Source organism: Moschus berezovskii, chromosome 2, assembly GCF_049115385.1.
Source record: "Moschus berezovskii isolate FMDL1 chromosome 2, NW_MosBer_1.0, whole genome shotgun sequence".
In the NCBI taxonomy this organism is placed as follows: domain Eukaryota; kingdom Metazoa; phylum Chordata; class Mammalia; order Artiodactyla; family Moschidae; genus Moschus; species Moschus berezovskii.
In genome coordinates this window covers 112,811,602-112,829,540 of record NC_142461.1, presented here as the reverse complement: position 1 = coordinate 112,829,540, position 17,939 = coordinate 112,811,602, and the positions used below count along the sequence as shown (strand labels likewise).

Sequence of the window (17,939 nt, the reverse complement as noted above, 5' to 3'; positions counted from 1 at the left end):
TACATATTTAGTTACAGTTGGGGTTATTTTCTTTCTGATAGAAGTGCCAAATGTGAAGTTTTGGAAGGAAGTAAAGGCAGGGGCTTCCCTGATAGCTCAGTTGGTAAAGAACCTGCCTGCAATGCGGGAGACCTAGGTTTGATCCCTGGGTTGGGAAGATCCCCTGGAGAAGGGAAAGGCTACCCACTCCAGTGTTCTGGCCTGGAGAGTTCCATGGACTGTGTAGTCCACGGGTTCTCTAAGGGTCGGACATGACTGAGCGACTTTCACAAAGGGAGGTAGCAGAAGGAAGACTATGATCTCCGGAGAAGAAGATCACAGTCAAGGCAAAGACAAAACACACTTTTGCCCTGTTCCTTTAAAGTCACTGCTGGAATAGTGGGCCGCGGCAGGTGGAGGCGGACCACCAAGGCAGGACCAACAACAATTCTAGTGATGAAAGAGATAGGCCAGTTTCTCTACATTCACCCCCTCCTGACCTTGACCTTGAACTAAAGAGTCAGAATGTGTGAGACTCAGCCACATCACCTAGGAAAACTCACTCTCAGCCTCTGGGCTGCTCATGGTTGCACTGGATTATATCAGTGGTTGTAAACACTTTAGGGTCCTGTACCATTTTCAGAGCTATGGACCATTGTATTAGTTTTCTAGGGTTGCCATAACACATAACCAACTGGATGGCTTATATTTTAACTCAAATACCTCTGTCAAGACCATATTTCCAAATAAGGTCAATTATGAGGCACTGAAGGTTAGGACTTCAATATAAGTTTTGAGGAACACAGTTCCACTCGTGACAACCATTTTTCTAAAACTGGCCCATTTTGCATTCAATCTTGGCTAGTTTACAGACCCCTTGAAGTTCACCCCCTGCTACATACTAGCTTCTATTAACTGTGTGTCTTGAAGCAAACCATAACTCTTTCAAGCTGTGAATCCTCAACTCTAAAATGGCAAAAACCCTACCTATCAGAATTACAGTGACAATTCAAAGAAATTACATATAAGACAGGAACTGTGAATGACAAACAATTGTAGAAGCACTATTTACAATGGTTGAACTAGAGCCCAAAGCTACTGGTCTAAGAGTGGTCTCTAAATATTTTTGATTGTATATTTCATCAGTAAGAAATTTTTGAGTGCACCCTCTAATAAAAACTTTCCTTTCTTATAAATTGTATACAAGTGTTACTAAATTTTAAAAATGAAGAAGATGAAATAATGCTTTTTAACAGTATCCCCAGAACATTCAATAATTAAAGTAGAAAGGTTTGATTGTGTCATATTAATAACTTTTTGCTCAATATACACTGAGGAAGAGATTTATCTTAACAGTAGTGGATATAAATCGATAGTTCAAATACTCTTCATAGTAATTTTGAATTTCATAAAATGATTTCATGGCACAGCTGATTAGCCTATCATTGATCTTAACTTCACGTGGCTGATGAAGACGGTCCTAGAAGAAGTGCCATCATCTCAGCAATTTTTCTGATGCTGAGATGTGCTTGCACAAGTAGAATCAGATACAATCCAGAGTTTCTTTGCAGAACCCTTTTAAAACCACTTGTCCGTTTTGTGAAGGCCTAATTAGTTGACATTTGATGGTATTTGCCATATTACCACCTAATGAGACACCCTTTAACTTCAGTGCTTCCTGGAACTCTACAACTGAACCTCCAAGTAGCCCCTTGGTTGTGGAGCTCCGTTGTGATTCATCTGCAGACGAAACCAGAAATGACCATCCAACATTTGGACTGAGTGAAGGCACTAGTGTCAATCTTCAGAGTCAGTAATAGGAAAGCATAATTCGTTTCTTGGTTTTTAGATTTTAAATGCATAGGTATAGAAGTCTTACTCTTTCTTCTCTGCACCCAAATAGGTTGCTCTGTATCTTCCCACACTAGAGACCACTGGACAGTCAGTACATTCCTATATTCCTCTTCTCCCTTAAGTGTATGTTGACATAAATGAGAGTGTCTATTGAGTAACTGATGCAGCCTGAAGGATTAAATTTGGGGCAGAAGAAGAGTAGAGGAAATTGGAGGAGGTGGGAAGGGGGATTTTTTTCATTTCTGTCTCCTTGGATTGATTAAAAGAAGAATCTGTTATTCTAGAGGGATTTGATGCTACTCTGTCAAGAGAGGAAGGCCAGAAACTGACCAAAATAATGAGGCCAAGGCATTGAACTTGACCGGCCATTTCTGGCTTTGAAGATGGAGAAGGAAGGGACCAAAGAGTACAGGTAATCTCTAGAAGCTGGAAGAGGCAAATAAATAAATAAATGAATGAATTTTCCCCTAGAGCCTCCAGAATGGAACTCAACTCTGAGGACTCCTTGATTTTAGTCCAATGAGACCCATTTCAGACATCTGACTTTCAGAACTGTAAGATAAGACATTTGCATTGTTTTAAGCTACTTACATCAGTGTTAATTTGTTATAGCAGGAATAGGAAATTAACACAGGGGATGTGCACCCCAGATCTTGTTATTATGGGGTTGAGCCTGAAGACATCAGAAACAAACATAAATTAGTATTATCCTACACGTGCTGAATGACTTCCAGAAACTTCCAAATCAGGCAGAATCCCTGTAACTTGGTAGCCTAGAGATGACTAATTTCAAATGCTTTCTCAGTCCTTCAAACACCAGGCTTCCCATCCCCTCACTCTTCCAGAAGGAAGGCATCTATTAATAGAAAGTGATATTTTCATCAGAGCTAGAGGTGGACTGCAGGGTAAGGGTAGCAGGAGAGGCCACACCAATCAAGACTGACAAATAGTACAGCATGGTGGAGCTTCCAACCCAAGGGACAGGTGGCACAGAAAGAGGGGTAAGAGGGGATCAAGACTCCAGAGAACAGAGCCAGAGTTCACACAAAGAGTACAAGGCCGAAATAAGCAGCTGAGAATTTATGTGCAGAGGGAGCAATAAGGCCATGGATCCAGGAGGAGACCCTCGCCTCCTCACCTTTCTCTGAACTGGCCACAAGCTACAGGTGGAGTTAAGAACAAAACCTGGGTGAAGCCTGGAAGTCAATGTCTGTATCCCACAGCCAGGACCAGCCATCATGCTTGGGATGCCCATCTGCCCTCTGTGCAGTGGGGAGGCCCTTTGGGACATGGGAAGCAGATGATGCTGCTCATTGGATCATGCTCCACTGTGCTTGGCCCAGCCAAGGCAGACATGTGGGTCTTCTGGGACATCTTCACCAACCTCACAATTCCTGTCCCAGATATGTGATGGGCCTGCCACAGCCACTTCACAGTGCCTCTAGTATGAATTGTACTATGCAATTCCCTTTATGCTAAGATGGAAATATCAAAGGTCAAGAGCCATCTCCATCTATTCTGCACTCCATTCCAGAAATCCTGAGTCTGGAAGGAACTCAGAGAAGAAATGCAGAGGTCTGTTCTCCATGCTGAATGTTGTGGAAGGGAGCGGCTCTTCCCTGCCCAGGTAGGGCTGGATGGGGAAGGAAGTCTTGGCTCACCGGTCCAGAACAAGGGAGAGGAGGAACTCTCATGCACCCACTTCCTATCTCAGTTCTGCTAGGCTTGATTTGTACAGAAATCCCACCTGGGGGTTGATGGAGTGGAAGGCTGGCCAATCTAATCCCTGGGACCCCCCAAACCCAGGGCTTTTCTATGCTACCATTTCCCTCCTACCCCAATCCCCTCATCCCTAACCAGGCCTTAGACAGCCTTCCAGGAACAACAGGCTCCAAAGGAGATAAAACCACTGGATGATTTCCTAGGGCTGCCGTAACAGAGTATCCCAGACCACGTGGATGAAAACAACAGAAACCCATTCCCTCACAGTTCTGGAGGCCAGGAGTCCAAAATCAAAGCATCACAGGGGCAGGCTCCCTGGAAAGGCTCCTTTCCTTTCTGTGGAAAGGTTCTCCCTGGCCTCGCCAGCTTCTAGGGCCTAGGTGCCCCGTGACCTATGGCCGTGCGGCAGTCTTCCTGTGGGACTCTGTCTTCACATGTCTGTGTGTGTCTAGGCCCAAAACTCCTTCCTCTTCTAAGGACACCAGTTAAGGACCCACTCTGCTCCATTACAGCCTCATCTTAATACAGCTAACTACCCCTGCAATGACCCAATGTCCAAATAGTGTCCGTTCTGCGGTATAGTGGGGTTAGGTCTTCAACATACCTTTTTAACAGAAGACATACCACAATTCAACCCCAGACAGTCATCCCTGACTATTCTGCTGAAATCCTTTTTATTTTTCCTGATTTTACATTCTTCATAATGTACAGCACACTCCCATCTGTATCATCTCTAAGTTCTCGATTCTCAACCATGAGGTGGTGATGGTGAAGGTAGGAAGCAGAATTTCCAGGAGAGACACTGTCGTTTAGAAATATAAAGAGACAACTGTCTGATAGCTGTCTCAAGGACAGATTTTTCTCAACTGTGGGTGCACTTTAGAGTCATCTGCGGGAACTTAAAATGCAAACAGTATGCATGTTATTACAAAGGTATAGATTTGTAAAATTAAGTATATAGTAATATAAATGCTGAGCTTGACTCCAGACTGATTACATTGGAGTCACTGGTGGTCGTGCCCAGGCACTGGTATTTTTCAAAACTTCCAGGGGATTCTAAGCTGTGTTTAGGACTAAGGATCTCTGTGCTGGGTGAGACTTGCTGCTTAGGGAATGGCTCCAGCCCTGCGGTTGTTGACGACTCGCATTCCTCTCTTTTGGTACCCATGGAGCGTAGGGAGGGTGCTGAAGGAAACAGTTTACACAGGCCTTGTTATCTGAGTGCAAAACATTCTGCTGAAGTTTGGTGCCATTTGTGTGCCCCACCCCCAGAGGTGGAAGGATGGACTGGAGACAGAGCAGGAGCGGAACCAAGTGTCTGAATCCCAGTTTGAAACGCCAGCTTCAGCTCTGCTAGAGTTCTGCCAGGGTAGGACTCTCTTCTGGCGATTTGAGTGTGGTGGCCATGATGAATCCATCCCTCCTAAGGAGTTCTAATTGGGATGGAGCCAGTGTGGGGATGATGTTTGTTCTGACTTTCAAGCCTCATGTTAATCACGAAAGACTGTCTTACTGTTTGGCCTACTGAACTTATGCCCCAACAAAAGTCATTTTTGACCCATGCATTCTCAAGCCATGGCTCTCTCAGTCTATACAGCTCACCAGAGTTTCCAGGTTTACTTATTTGTTAGAGAATCCCATTGTTCTTGGTGACAGAGGTCTTTGGGGGATTCCAAGTCTGGCATTCAGCAAACCAGCTACCCTTCCATGAATGTGATCAATAGGCTAATATCCTCCAACTCGTTACACACTTGAAAACATTCAGCAGACAGGATGGTCAGCAGAGAGCCCTACCCAAGGCCTCCAGGACTTCCCACCATGGTGACACTGACAGCATCGCCCAGTGCTCCTCAATATATACATCCTTCCTGGGTTGTGATCCATCACCACTACCATCCTCCAGCCTGTGTTTCTCCTTCTTGGCCACAAAAACATCACAACAGATTTTAACCTAAGGGCAATATTCCAAATATATTCTGTCTGAAACAGTCCCTATTTGCATTTGTCTTGCAGTAATTCACTGGAAAAGACTCTGATGCTGGGAGTGATTGGGGGTGGGAGGAGACGGGGACGACAGAGAATGAGATGGCTGGATGGCATCACCGACTCGATGGACATGAGTTTGAGTGAACTCCGGGAGTTGGTGATGGACAGGGAGGCCTGGCATGCTGTGATTCATGGGGTTGCAAAGAGTCGGACACGACTGAGCGACTGAACTGAACTGAATACCAAACCACAACATTAGCTGGACATGGCTTATTTTTAGTGAAACCAGCCAATTCATAATGATCACAGATTTCTCTTCTAAGAATTCATAAGCTATTCAAAGAAAAAAGAAGAACCCTAGTAATTAGGACAGCATGAAATCAAGCTCACCAGATAGTAGTCTGCAGGTCCTGCTTCCTTTACTTTTTGAAGAACTGAAGCACGTTCTCCCTTTCGACTCTTCTAACACTGCTCTGGTCCTCCAGAATTCTTCCAACTTCACTGTGAGTAGGTGGGCAGTCTCATCTGCTCAGTCCCCGGGGTATCAGTCCTCGCAGCTGAGAAACCTGAACTCATCCGGAGCAATGAAGTGCTCTCCTTACAATCCCTTTACATGGCTTGGGTTTCAGTCTCCCATTGCCAATGCTTTTAGCCTTTCCAGTCTGGACTGGGGAAAAAAATCATTCCCAGTCTTGACAGAGCTCTCACTATTGTTCCTTTACCTAGGGACATGAAATTACTAGAACATGGGGGGAGGTTGTACCTACCAAGAGGGTTAAAGGGATCTGCAGAGGGAGGCAGCCAAGCCCCCATGACACAATCATCCGCCAAGCACAAAGCTGCCAGAAAGATGAAACTGAGAGGCAAGGAAAGCCCTGCAGCCTCAGTTCTCAGAGGATGACAGTATCACCACTCATTGTAGATGTAATGAGAGAGGGGACCAAGGCCAGCTCTGCTCCCAAGGGGCAGTCATGACATCACATCATGGGCATACATGGGGATGGAGTGGGGGTGGGGGGTCCACATCTCTGAGAAGCGTGGCTGTCAACACAGGAATTGTGATAATGGATATTCACGGCAAAGTCCCTCAGGCAGAGGCAGTAGAAGTATTGCTAGTAAGGATTTATTGAGAAATCAGTCTTCATTCTCAATTTCCCATATAATCATCAATAAATCAATTAGCTAAACTTTCAAATGATTGATCTCATAGAACTCCTGAGCTACTAGGGAAAGCAAATTTCTCACAATATAAATACTCTTTAGAGGTTTTGTTCTTTGATAGCATACAGCAAAAATCGAATGCTTTCTATATTCTGTCCTGAGCAATTTACATTCATTAACTGCTCACAACAACTCTATGAGGCTAATATAATCTCAGTCATACCTCCATTTTACAAAGGAAGAAACTGAGGTGCAGAGACAAGTGACTTGGTCAAGTCCATACAGTTTGAAAGTAGTAGAACTGGTATTTGAACTCATGCAGACGGACTACAGAACACTGGGGTAAATGAATTGTAAAAACAGCCCAATTTTCTACCTGTCCCTGTATCTATGTTGGGAACCCTAACACCAATGTGAGAAGAGTCCTGGCCAGCCTGCTAGATGATGAGAAAACACAAGCAGCAGAGCCAAGTCATCCTAGACAAGGCCATCCTAGACCAGCCAGCCCCCAACCAAATCCCCAGCTGACCCCAGGAAGGAAGCATGTGGAAGCCCAGCCAGCAACCACTCAAGAACCCAGACTTATGAGAAATAATAAGTGATTGTACAATTAAGTTTAGGGGTGGTTTGTTACCTACCAGCAGATAACTGACACAAACATCAGTGCTGGATCACTACCCTATATTTTCTTTCCTATGACCCTGGCTTCACCTGATTTCAGGATTTTTCAGGAAAGGATAGCTGCAGCTGTAATGAGCCTTCATTTTACCACCTTATCACTGTCCATCCTCGTGCTGTCCCTGCCCTACTACTATGCCAACCCGTAAAGACAGTCTATCTAACCATTCTTCACCTTTACTCCTGTCCCCCACCCCCGCCGCCCCACCGCTGGAATCAAGGGTTTGGGGTGCCACAAACCCTTCAGTTCTACTTCAAGTTCTGGTGCCTTGCCTACTCTCTTTGCCCATCTCTCCACCATTTAGGAGCTAAGTGGGAATTAGCCAAAGTGACTGGCGCCGACATAATGAGACCAGAGTCAGGAGGGAGAGAGCTTGGATAGAGTTTGGAGTCAACACCTCTCATTCTCCAGCCTTACCCTCCTCTCCAGGTGGGCTTCCTCTCCACAGGGATGGGGACCAGCACTCCCTGGAGGCACACTCCTGCTTTGCCACCTGATCTCCAGATGAAACCCTGCAAAGATGAAATTTCCCTGCCTGCCAGGAGTCAGGAGGGGCAGCAAGCTGTACCTCCACAGGAACTAACAGCCCCAACTGCTCAACTCAAATTAAGAGTTTGGAAACATGTTCCACAGGGTGGAAGCCTTCTGGAGCATTTCTGCCAGCTGCCTCCAGCTACTCTGTTCTCAAGGTAATGGAGAGGATACACTAGGGGGAAGGAGGGCGCCCCCAAGACATCCTGAGAGGTAGGGGCCACGATCCACTGAAACGGGACTAGAAACCTCCCGAGAAAGAGAAAGAGGCATAGAAGACTATGGTTTTTCTATTGGAGTATTTTTAACTTATTTTTGCTCTTAGGCACTCAATAAATGCTGCTGCTGCTAATTCTCCTAGCTCTTCTTGCTTTAAGAGTGAAGCCTGGATTGTGAGGGTTCGTTGCTCAGAGGGCCAATAGCTAAGTGACCTGGTTGATGAAGAGAAACCAGAGTTCCCCGGGGTAAACCCAGCCTTACTGTGCCATTAGAAACCCACCCCCCTAACTCATTACATTCCAACAATAGTTTAGTTTTAATTTCTTTTCCTTATATTTCACAGCCCTAAGGGAAAATGTCCTGTGACAATTCTATAATACTGAGACAATTACTGGTGACTCAGGACTCCCTGCTGCCTCTACAGCATCTCACAGCTGAGGAGCTGGGTTGCCATCCATGTGGGAACAATTTGGTCTGTGAATTAGGAAAGTCAGAATAAAAGGAATCTTTACCTTTTAAAAATGATGGAAATTCGATTAAATTAGATGAAAATTCAGCCCAAGGAGTGTATTTCAGAACAGGAGTCAACTGCAGGCGTTGAGACCCTGAGGAAATCTGTCACATAGACTCCTGCTTTCTCAGTCCCTTCTCTTTGACTTTTTTTTTTTTTTTTTCTGTTTGACTTCTGCCCATTGCACCTCTGCCAGTGAATGGAGCAGTGAATGGAATATAAAACCACGTTCTCCTCAGCACCCCCCCCCCAAAATCCTGTCTTATTCATCTTGCACTTCAAGCACTCAGCCCAAGCCTGACTTAGCAAGAACCAAGTTAGAGATGTCCTGGGTTGGAGAGCATGGTCCATCCCTAATTTCCAGCAGACTGTGTTCCAAAGCACTCTTGTGAATGGCTAGTTTAGAGCCTGGAAAGCATTTTTTCCCACAAGCATGAAGTTTAAGACACAGGCTGTCCTTGGACTCAGTTATAAAACTCGAGCTGGCCACGAGTCTAATAATACTCCAAGAATGAGAACTTCAGTTGTTTTGTCACCTCCTCCCAAATAACCACTTAGAAGTTTCCATGAGAAAATGCATTCCAAAGCAGGACGCCAGGAACAGATTTCTGTTTCCTCCACAACCAAAGTGAGGCTTTCGTACTGAAAAAACAAGAGGAAAATGAAGGGGAGGAGATGCTACCAGAAATAGTCCTGATGGTCATGGCAGGCACAGGCTTTACAGGGAGCATGGACTGGGATGGGAACGACGGCACCAAACGATGACGACCCGAAATGCTGCTCTGTTTATGTAATACATGTTCTTCAGGTCTTTAGTTGTGGCCTTAAGTGTTCTAAATCAGGAACTAAAAGGCAGTTGCCTGAAGGGGAGTTTGCAGAAAGGAGGGATTTCTGATTTGGGAGTCGTTAATCACTGAACCAAGGAGGGCTGTGCTCACCGGTGATGACACTTGATTTCTGTCTTCAGTTCCTTGACTGACACACTGATGCTAATAAAATTCTAACTCTCAGGTTTCCTCTGTCAGTTTGAAATGGGAGCATGGAGAAGGAAAGTAGACTGTAAGCTTCTTAAAGACTGGGATATCATTTTCAATTTTTTTTCCCCAGTGGAAAATTTTATTCAAGTCAAATATATATAACCCAGGAACAGCCTCTCAGAAAGCTCCGAGAACAGTTCCCTCCTATTCATTTCTTTATACTCCAGCCCCCTCAGTGCTGAAATCACAATCCATTAATAAATAAATACAACTTAAGAAAGGGCTTTAACTTTTCAAAGCAGTTGCAAAATGGGAGGTCTTTGGAGTCAAACTTTACAGATTCAAATCATTTTCCCTCCACTGGTGCGGGAGCAGGGCTTTCTCCCTGGAATTCCAGTTTTCTCCTCTAGAATAAAGGGGTGATAGCATCTACCTCAAGAGTCACTGTGGGAACTGAACACATTTGTTTTTGTGAATTGCATAGTACTGTGGCCTGCCACCGGAGAAGGCAATGGCAACCCATTCCAGTACTCTTGCCTGGAGAATCCCAGGGACAGAGGAGCCTAGTGGGCTGCCATCTATGGGGTCGTACAGAGTCGGACACAACTGAAGCGACTTAGCAGCAGCAGCAGCAGTGCCTGCCACATAGATGGCACTCAATAAATCTAAGCTAGGGCTTTCCAGCGGAGAAGGCAATGGCAAGCCACTCCAGTACTCTTGCCTGGAAAATCCCATGGATGGAGGAGCCTGGTAGGCTGCAGTCCGTGGGGTCGCTAAGGGTCGGACATGACTGAGCAAATTCACTTTCACTTTTCACTTGCACACATTGGAGAAGGAAATGGCAACCCACTCCAGTGTTCTTGCCTGGAGAATCCCAGGGACGGGGGAGCCTGGTGGGCTTCCGTCTATGGGGTCACACAGAGTCGGACACGACTGAAGTGACCTAGCAGCAGCAGCAGCAGCAGGGCTTTCCAGGTGGCTCAGTAAAAAAAAAAAAAAAAAATCTGCCTGCCAATGCAGAAGCCACAGGAGCTGTGGGTTTGATCCCTGAATCAGGAAGATCTCCTGGAGGAGGAAATGGCTACCCACGCCAGCATTCTTGCCAGGATAATCCCATGGACAGAGAAGCCCGGTGGGCTGCTGTCTATGGGGTCACAAAAAGTTGGACACGACTGAGTGATGCACGCATGTGAATATAATTCAGACAAGGATCTTGAGATGAAATCACCCTAAATTAGGAAGAGGCCTAAATTCAATGATGGGTGTCCTTACCAGTCAGACAGAAAAGAAAATCACATAGACAGTCAGTGAAGAAAGCCATGTGAAAATGGAGGCAGAAATTGGAGTGACACTGCCACAAACTAAGGAATCCCAGAAGCCACAGAATCTGGAAGTGGCAGAAAGGATTCTCCTCTAGGGCCTGCAGAGGGAGCAGGGCTCTGCTGACATCCTGATTTTGGACATCTGGCTTCTAGAACCGGGAAAGAATACATTTCTCTTAAGACACCAGGTTTGCAGTAATTTGTTGTGGCAGCCCTCAGAAACTAATATAGCTGGGGACAGTTTGGAACAATCTAAATTTGGTGAGGAAAACAAGCCTGAACGTAAATTGGAATTATCATGAGTTCTTTTCCCAAATTGTGTACTAGAGGAAAACTCCTCTTTAGGAAGGAAAAGTCACTGGCTTCAGGGACTGCAATGTTCAAGCCCTTTTGTCCCATCCACTCTCAGACAAGCACATTTCTGCTGCAAATTTTAAAAGCACTCTGCATTTCCCCACAGGAATGCAATGGAAGCTCTCAACGTGCAGTAAGACTCTGCACAGATTCAGCCGCTGCTGCTGCTGCTAAGTCGCTTCAGTCGTGTCTGACTCTGTACAACCCCATAGACGGCAGCCCACCAGGCTCCCCCTTCCCTGGGATTCTCCAGGCAAGAACACTGGAGTGGGTTGCCATTTCCTTCTCCAATGCATGAAAGTGAAAAGTGAAAGTGAAGTCTCTCAGTCATGTCCGACTCCTAGAGACCCCATGGACTGCAGCCTGCAGGGCTCCTCCATCCATGGGATTTTCCAGGCAATAGCACTGGAGTGGGGTGCCATTGCCTTCTCCGAGATTCAGCTGCTATCTGGCCCCCATAAAGTGGCCAGTGACATGGCTCTTAGTCCTCATCCAGTAAATGCACCCATGCTGGTCCCCACTGCCTCCCTGACCCCATCTGTGGAGGTCAAAGAGGTCATTAGCCAAAGACTCCAAGCTAAGGAAAGATTCCTGGTTGCCAAGAAAGGTATGTAATTGTATATTTCTCCTAACTCCATGGGTTCTTGCAAATATATCTATGAAGTAGAGCTCCTTTTAAGTGAAAAATCTATCCAGGTCATCTGTAAGATCCTTCTAAGCCTCTGGAATTCTACAGGAGTCCTCAGGAGAGAATCGTGAGAGAGAGGTTGTCGAACCCACTGATGCTTAGAGAAACAGTTTTCCTTCTTTTCCTCTCCTCTAACTCCTGGAGAAAAATAGCAGCAGACAGAGCAGTGGCTGTCAGAGAGGGGTGACTTTTTTGGAGCAAAGGCATTAGACAAGATGACACATGCTGACAAGTTCAGCAAACAGTGGCTGCTCTGCCAATCAGCAGATAATTTCTGTGCGTTTGCAATGAAGGAAAGATTGCGAGTCATGTCATGATCAGAGACAGGTCACGAATACCCCACGTGTCATCTTCAAAGGTGAAGGTCAAAAGAAAGGGAGAGGTGAGTGGAGGCAGAGAGCAGAAAGCAGGAGACCCCCGTTCAGGCAAATCAAGCACAGCTAGGCAGATCTTGCCTGTTTTCTGACAAAGCCCAGGGAACCCCGTAATTACCTATTCTGTTGACATCCGAGGCTCCCTCCTCACATGTAACCAGCACTGTGTTAAGACCCAAGTCCTTTATCACTCACAAAAGTCACTCCTTCCCCGACTCGAGGCAGGTTTTCTTTTCTTCCCTTACTTGGTAATTTACTCAATTTATTTCCAATCAGAGAAAGGTGTAGGCAAGAGGCAGGTAAGAAAGGTCACACACAGTGCTCTGGCCCCCAAGAGCACTCTGCAATGGAGAGAGCTCCAGAACACCGACCACACTCATAACCAAAGAGGACGAAAAACATTCTGAAACCAAATAGGTTCAAAGGATTTTTGTCATTACTTGCCATTAGCTTTAGGAAAGGAAATGCTGAGATAGAATGAGAGCGAACCCCATGGAACACTCAGGTAGATAAGCTGAGTGCCTATCTAAAATGTGTAAATATTAAACTTCTCCATCAAAGAAGCTTTCTGAGGAAAGGATACTGTTTTTACCACCCAAGATTAAGAGGATAAACACATGTGCAAACACACACACACAAACACACTTGGCAATCTACAACCCTTCCTAAGAAAATTGTGTGATTCTAATTAACAAGATACTTTTTAAGTAAAAAACTTTGTGAGTATAAAAAGCTATGCAGTAATTATAAACATGCTACATTAAAAAAAAATAATAAAACCTCCATCCTTCCTGTCCAAAAATGTCAAGCTGGCCATTAAGGTTGTGATAAAGGCAAGTGTCGAGCACACGTAATCACACTGAGGGCCTGCTAACCAACTAGTGTTGACATTCCCTAGTTCGATCTGACTCATCACTTGCACAGGAACCAAGAGTCGGTGAAAGGGCCAGTGGTTACACCAGGAGGAGAGAAAGCTTCAGCCTACTTTGGGATAAGGATCCACGTCACTCCTAAGATCCTTTTTCAGCGGTTCACCTGTTCCTGAAGTTTGCCCTGTCCTGAGGCAAGCAGTCGGAGACTTGGTTATTTGTGTTTCAGATCTGAAGAAGGGAGGGGAGTGAGAGTATAAAAGTTATTAGAGAGCGGAGGTTTGGCTGGGCACAGAAGCAAACTAAGAGTCACTGGAGATAAAGGGTCTGTTAAACACACACACATTCACGTGTGTATATGTGTACCCATGCACACGCACACACACTTTCAAAGCTGCCTCGTATTTATCACCCTATGAAATTTTTGAACATTTGGTCTGTATACAAATGCACATCAGAAAAACAAAACATACCCAAGTAGATGATAGCCTATTAAAAGTACACATGTCTTGCAAATCAGAAAAGTGAAAGTGTTAGTCGCTCAGTTGTGTCTGACTCTGCGACCCCATGGACTGTAGCCCACCATGCTCCTCTGTCCATAGGATTCTCCAGGCAAGAATACTGGAGTGGGTTGCCATTTCCTTCTCCAAGCTAAACAGAAACCACACCTTAATTCTGGTAATTGAGAAATTATGTGGCTACAGTAAATAAAGAGTAAGCCATTTGTAAAAAATCAAAACACACATATAAGTTATTCCAGATACTATCATTTTCTGACATATTACTTTACACAATACTGTTTTGGGGTCCTGCATTCTCACATTATTTTGAACATTCATCAGACTACTCATTTAAAAAGCCAGGAGCTTTGTCCTAATCATCTGGACCTGTTTTTATACTTTGGAAAAGTCAAAAAGACCAACTCTGACTTGGTTGAGAATCATTTTGGGAATAATGGTGGGTGGTTGCTCACATCTGGACTAGGTATAAAACGATAACATTACGATGATGAATGCCACAGAGCCTCATCTGCATATAAATAGGCCTAATCAGAAATGCAAATTGCAATCAGGAGAAATTTTTAAAGGCTGTGATAGCTGTGTGATTGTGCAGATAAGGAAAGGTTAACACTTGTATTGTTAAAGCAGTTAAATGGCTCCCAGCCGGCCAGAGCCTTCCTTTGCAAGAGAAATGTGAAAGGCACAAAGCTTTCAAGCTGCAACACGCCTGCATGGAGCTCCCAGATAGCTTCATTTTCTGTAACTAGTGCCTCGCCAAACATCAGCCCTATTCTGATGAAAGATAACCAACAAGCCTCTTGTACAAAACCTTAATGAACATAAGACAATAAAAAATATATTGGCATTTAAATACCCTTCAAACAGACCTCTTTCAGAACCGTTTCCCACTGAGACAGAAACTAAGGGTTAGAGAGAAAATCATGACTGATGTAACATTTTTCTAAAATTTTTTAGTGCTGGTACACAATTATTTTTCATCCCTAAATTTTTCAGCATACTGGAGAAAGATTCAAACTGGAAAAAAAAAAAAAAAAGACCAGATACGATTATATAATTTAAAAAGAAAACACTAGTATTTAGACAGAGTACTTAAGCCAAAGCTGCATTTTTAGTCTTGCCATGCAAAGCCTAAAAAATCAACATCTCAGAAAAATTGGAGTACTGAAAATATGCGATTGTTACAACATACTCCTATTATTTTTGGAATATGTTGTCTTTCAGGAAACACTTTATTCCCCCTTCCCCCGTGCCGACCCCCACCGCCCCCTTAAAAGAGAAATACATTTTACAATCAGGCTTTCACAGGTTTGGAGAGAAACTGTTTACCAACTATTTATTATCCTAACGAGTCTCGTTCACAAAGAACTAATGAGCCAAGAGCGCCATCTTGTGTCCTACCTTGGAATCTTAAAGAGCGTTTTCACAGGATGCATGTCAAAGAGGGGAGGATCTCCGTCCCCCAGTTCAATAGCTGTGATCCCCAAGGACCAGACGTCACAGCGAGCGTCATAGGAAGAGTCATACTGCTGCTCACAAGCAATGACCTACCAGACAAAAGCAGAACACAACACATCAACCCCACTGACACCTCAGATGCCCCGAAAGGCCCTTGGCCAGTCTTAGCCCCCTTCTCGGTTTCCTGGCTATACTGATACTGAATTTCAGTAATTTCAGTAACAAAAGGTGCATTTTCTAGGCCTTATTTGTGTGATTGACTTATCATCGGGTATGTTCATTCATTTTTAGAATGTATGAATTCAGTTCAATAAACATGCACTGAACCCTGTCGATACCAAGGACAGTACAAGGGGAGGCCCAGGGGTGAATACCTCGGCACACCCACCCTGACACCCTTTAAGCGTTACGCTTTGTCTACATCCTTCATCTCATTATCAGCTGCTGATTCAACAGTGAGGAACAGCTGTTCTCGGAGATGCCTGTCTCTTGCGTCCCCTGTGCAAAGTCCCTAGGAGTGTGGCATCGGAGCAGAAAGCTTTCGGAAGACTGATGTGGTCAACTTAAAACAGGAACCACTCCCTCGCATTCTCTTTTTCCAAGAAAATCTGCTGCCCTCCTCAAACCCCAACTGGTTTATGTTTCCACCCAGCTGCTGCTGCAGGGATTAGCCCAACTGGGTACTGGAGAAGGGGAACCAGAAAACGCCCTTGGGCTTGTCATTGGTTTGAAGAGTCCGGAACCTTGTGGGAAAGTATTTTTCTATCAGCTTTTTGAGTTAGCAGGGAAAGCTCTACACTTAGACTCTGGTGGGTATCACAATGGGACTGGGAGTAGGCAGGGGTGGGCCGGAGCATGTGCAGGGAATGAAAGCTCCTATTTGACATGAAGTCTGCCTCCTTGACCTAGGATAACCCATGATTATGAGAAGGTGGGAGACTTTTACAGTTTGAAGCTGTGTTGGTCCGAACAGCCTATGAGGTAGACATACAGCATCACTGGCCAAAGGGATGGGCCTCCCTGCCCTCTTAGGCCATCAGAAGGTCTTTGAGTAAGATGGACCAACTGGTGGGGAGGAGAAGAGTAACAGATCTGGCTTACACATTAGCAGGAGCATTCTGGCTACTGTGCTGAGGATACATTAATAAGACACATGAGTAGGAGAAGCAAAACCAGTTAAAGATGCTACTGCAGGAATCCAAACTAGAGGCAGTGAGAAATAATCAGATTTTGATAATATAATTTTGAAGGTAGAGTCGATTGGATTTGCCGAATGGGGCTTATAAGAAAGAGGAGTCCAGAATTTTTAACCTGGGCAATTCCAGACTGGAACTGGTATTTAATGAGACAGGGAAGACAGTAGCAGAAGCAGGTTTGGGTTGAACAACATGTGCTCCACTGGGGACATTCTAAGTCTGAGATTACTGTGAGACTGCCAAATGGAGAATTTCATTTTAGTTAGGTAAGACTCAGACTTCTGACCTAGAGAATAAACATGTCTTGTTTAAAGCCACTAAATGTGTGATAATATTATGTCAGTGACAGAAACCTAACACACCTTTTCTCTGCCAGACCCAGCTCACTGGTCTCATGATGCCAGGTGAACGGGCCCATCTTGCCCGGGACCTGGTCTCCTACTTTTATAATTGTCCTCTACCCTTTCCTTCTGATTTCTGAACTAAAGAACCCTTTCCTATGTACCTGCGTCCTTGGCCTGGGATGGATCCCAGCCCCATGCTCTGAACAGACTCGCCTGCCACAGAAGGATACTTTTAACATTATTTTCAAATGTGCATTCAAACTCAAGTTCAAACAATTCCAATTTTGGAAGCAGAGGCCATTCCATTGTCCCCCAAGACCTCACTTTCATCACCTCAATCAGGTGAGAAACATTATTTTAAAAGATCTCCAGAGAAGGCTATTTAACACCTTCCCTTTCAGAAATGACATTTCCAAATGTGTGAGACAAACATAATTTTAGACCTATCAATCAGCAAGTAGTTCACCATCCTTATACATTCCTGTGAAGAAAAGAGAAATAAGACTGTAGCCTTCTCCAACAAGAGCTATGGCCAAGTGAAATTTAAAGTGAACCTGTAAGAAATTAAATAACAATCTATGACACTTATAAATGTCCTAAGCCAGTACATACTCGCATGTCTAATAAAGGATGCAGGCTTCAAAAGCTTGGGATATTAGAGGGAGACCCTTTCAGGCCAACCGAGATAATGAAAAGTATCTAGTACCCCTAGTCTACAACTTTTAGGAAGATATTCTAATTGACTTCTAGCCATCTTGAATGGGGTACAGAAGGCAACTCCAAGAACCTGTCTAAAGGTGGGAACGGAGATATCCTATCGTTTCTCAAGCGCTGTTATAAAATATTCAAAACATGTATCTGGTTCTCACTTCTCACAGACAGACACATGCTATCTGCAGCTCAGTTTGATTAATAGAAGAGTATCCTTTGGCCAAATTCTCTTCCCCAAACTCAGCTAGCAATGTGACAAAGGAAGTATTTAAGCTTAGCTTTCTAAAGAAGTCTATAGAAAATTTCTATAGTAAAATAATTCAGAAATAATTATTAAGTACTGATGAACCAGCATGGTCCTAGGTAGGTACGCAATCACTCTGTGAGACAGGTACTATTACTACCTATAGTAGGCATGGAAACTGAGGTATAGCACAGTTATATAGCTTCCCCAGAGCCCATAGCTAGTCATGGTCAGGGACAGAA

General features: G+C 44.5%; 1 protein-coding gene and 1 long non-coding RNA gene across 2 annotated transcripts in view; both read right to left on the bottom strand.

The window, feature by feature from the left end:
* The window catches only part of LOC148778587 (uncharacterized), a 134,086-nt gene extending 121,497 nt beyond the window's left edge, over positions 1 to 12,589 (bottom strand). Inside the window, exon 1 of the long non-coding RNA XR_016038841.1 lies at positions 12,476 to 12,589. This is a non-coding gene — a long non-coding RNA (uncharacterized LOC148778587). The remainder of the gene's footprint in view (positions 1 to 12,475) is intronic.
* Positions 12,590 to 15,141: 2,552 nt separating this feature from the next.
* The window catches only part of LOC148778586 (myosin-IIIb-like), a 34,199-nt gene continuing 31,401 nt past the window's right edge, over positions 15,142 to 17,939 (bottom strand). Inside the window, exon 6 of the mRNA XM_088842550.1 lies at positions 15,142 to 15,291. Coding sequence (XP_088698676.1) covers positions 15,142 to 15,291 — 150 coding nt within the window. The remainder of the gene's footprint in view (positions 15,292 to 17,939) is intronic.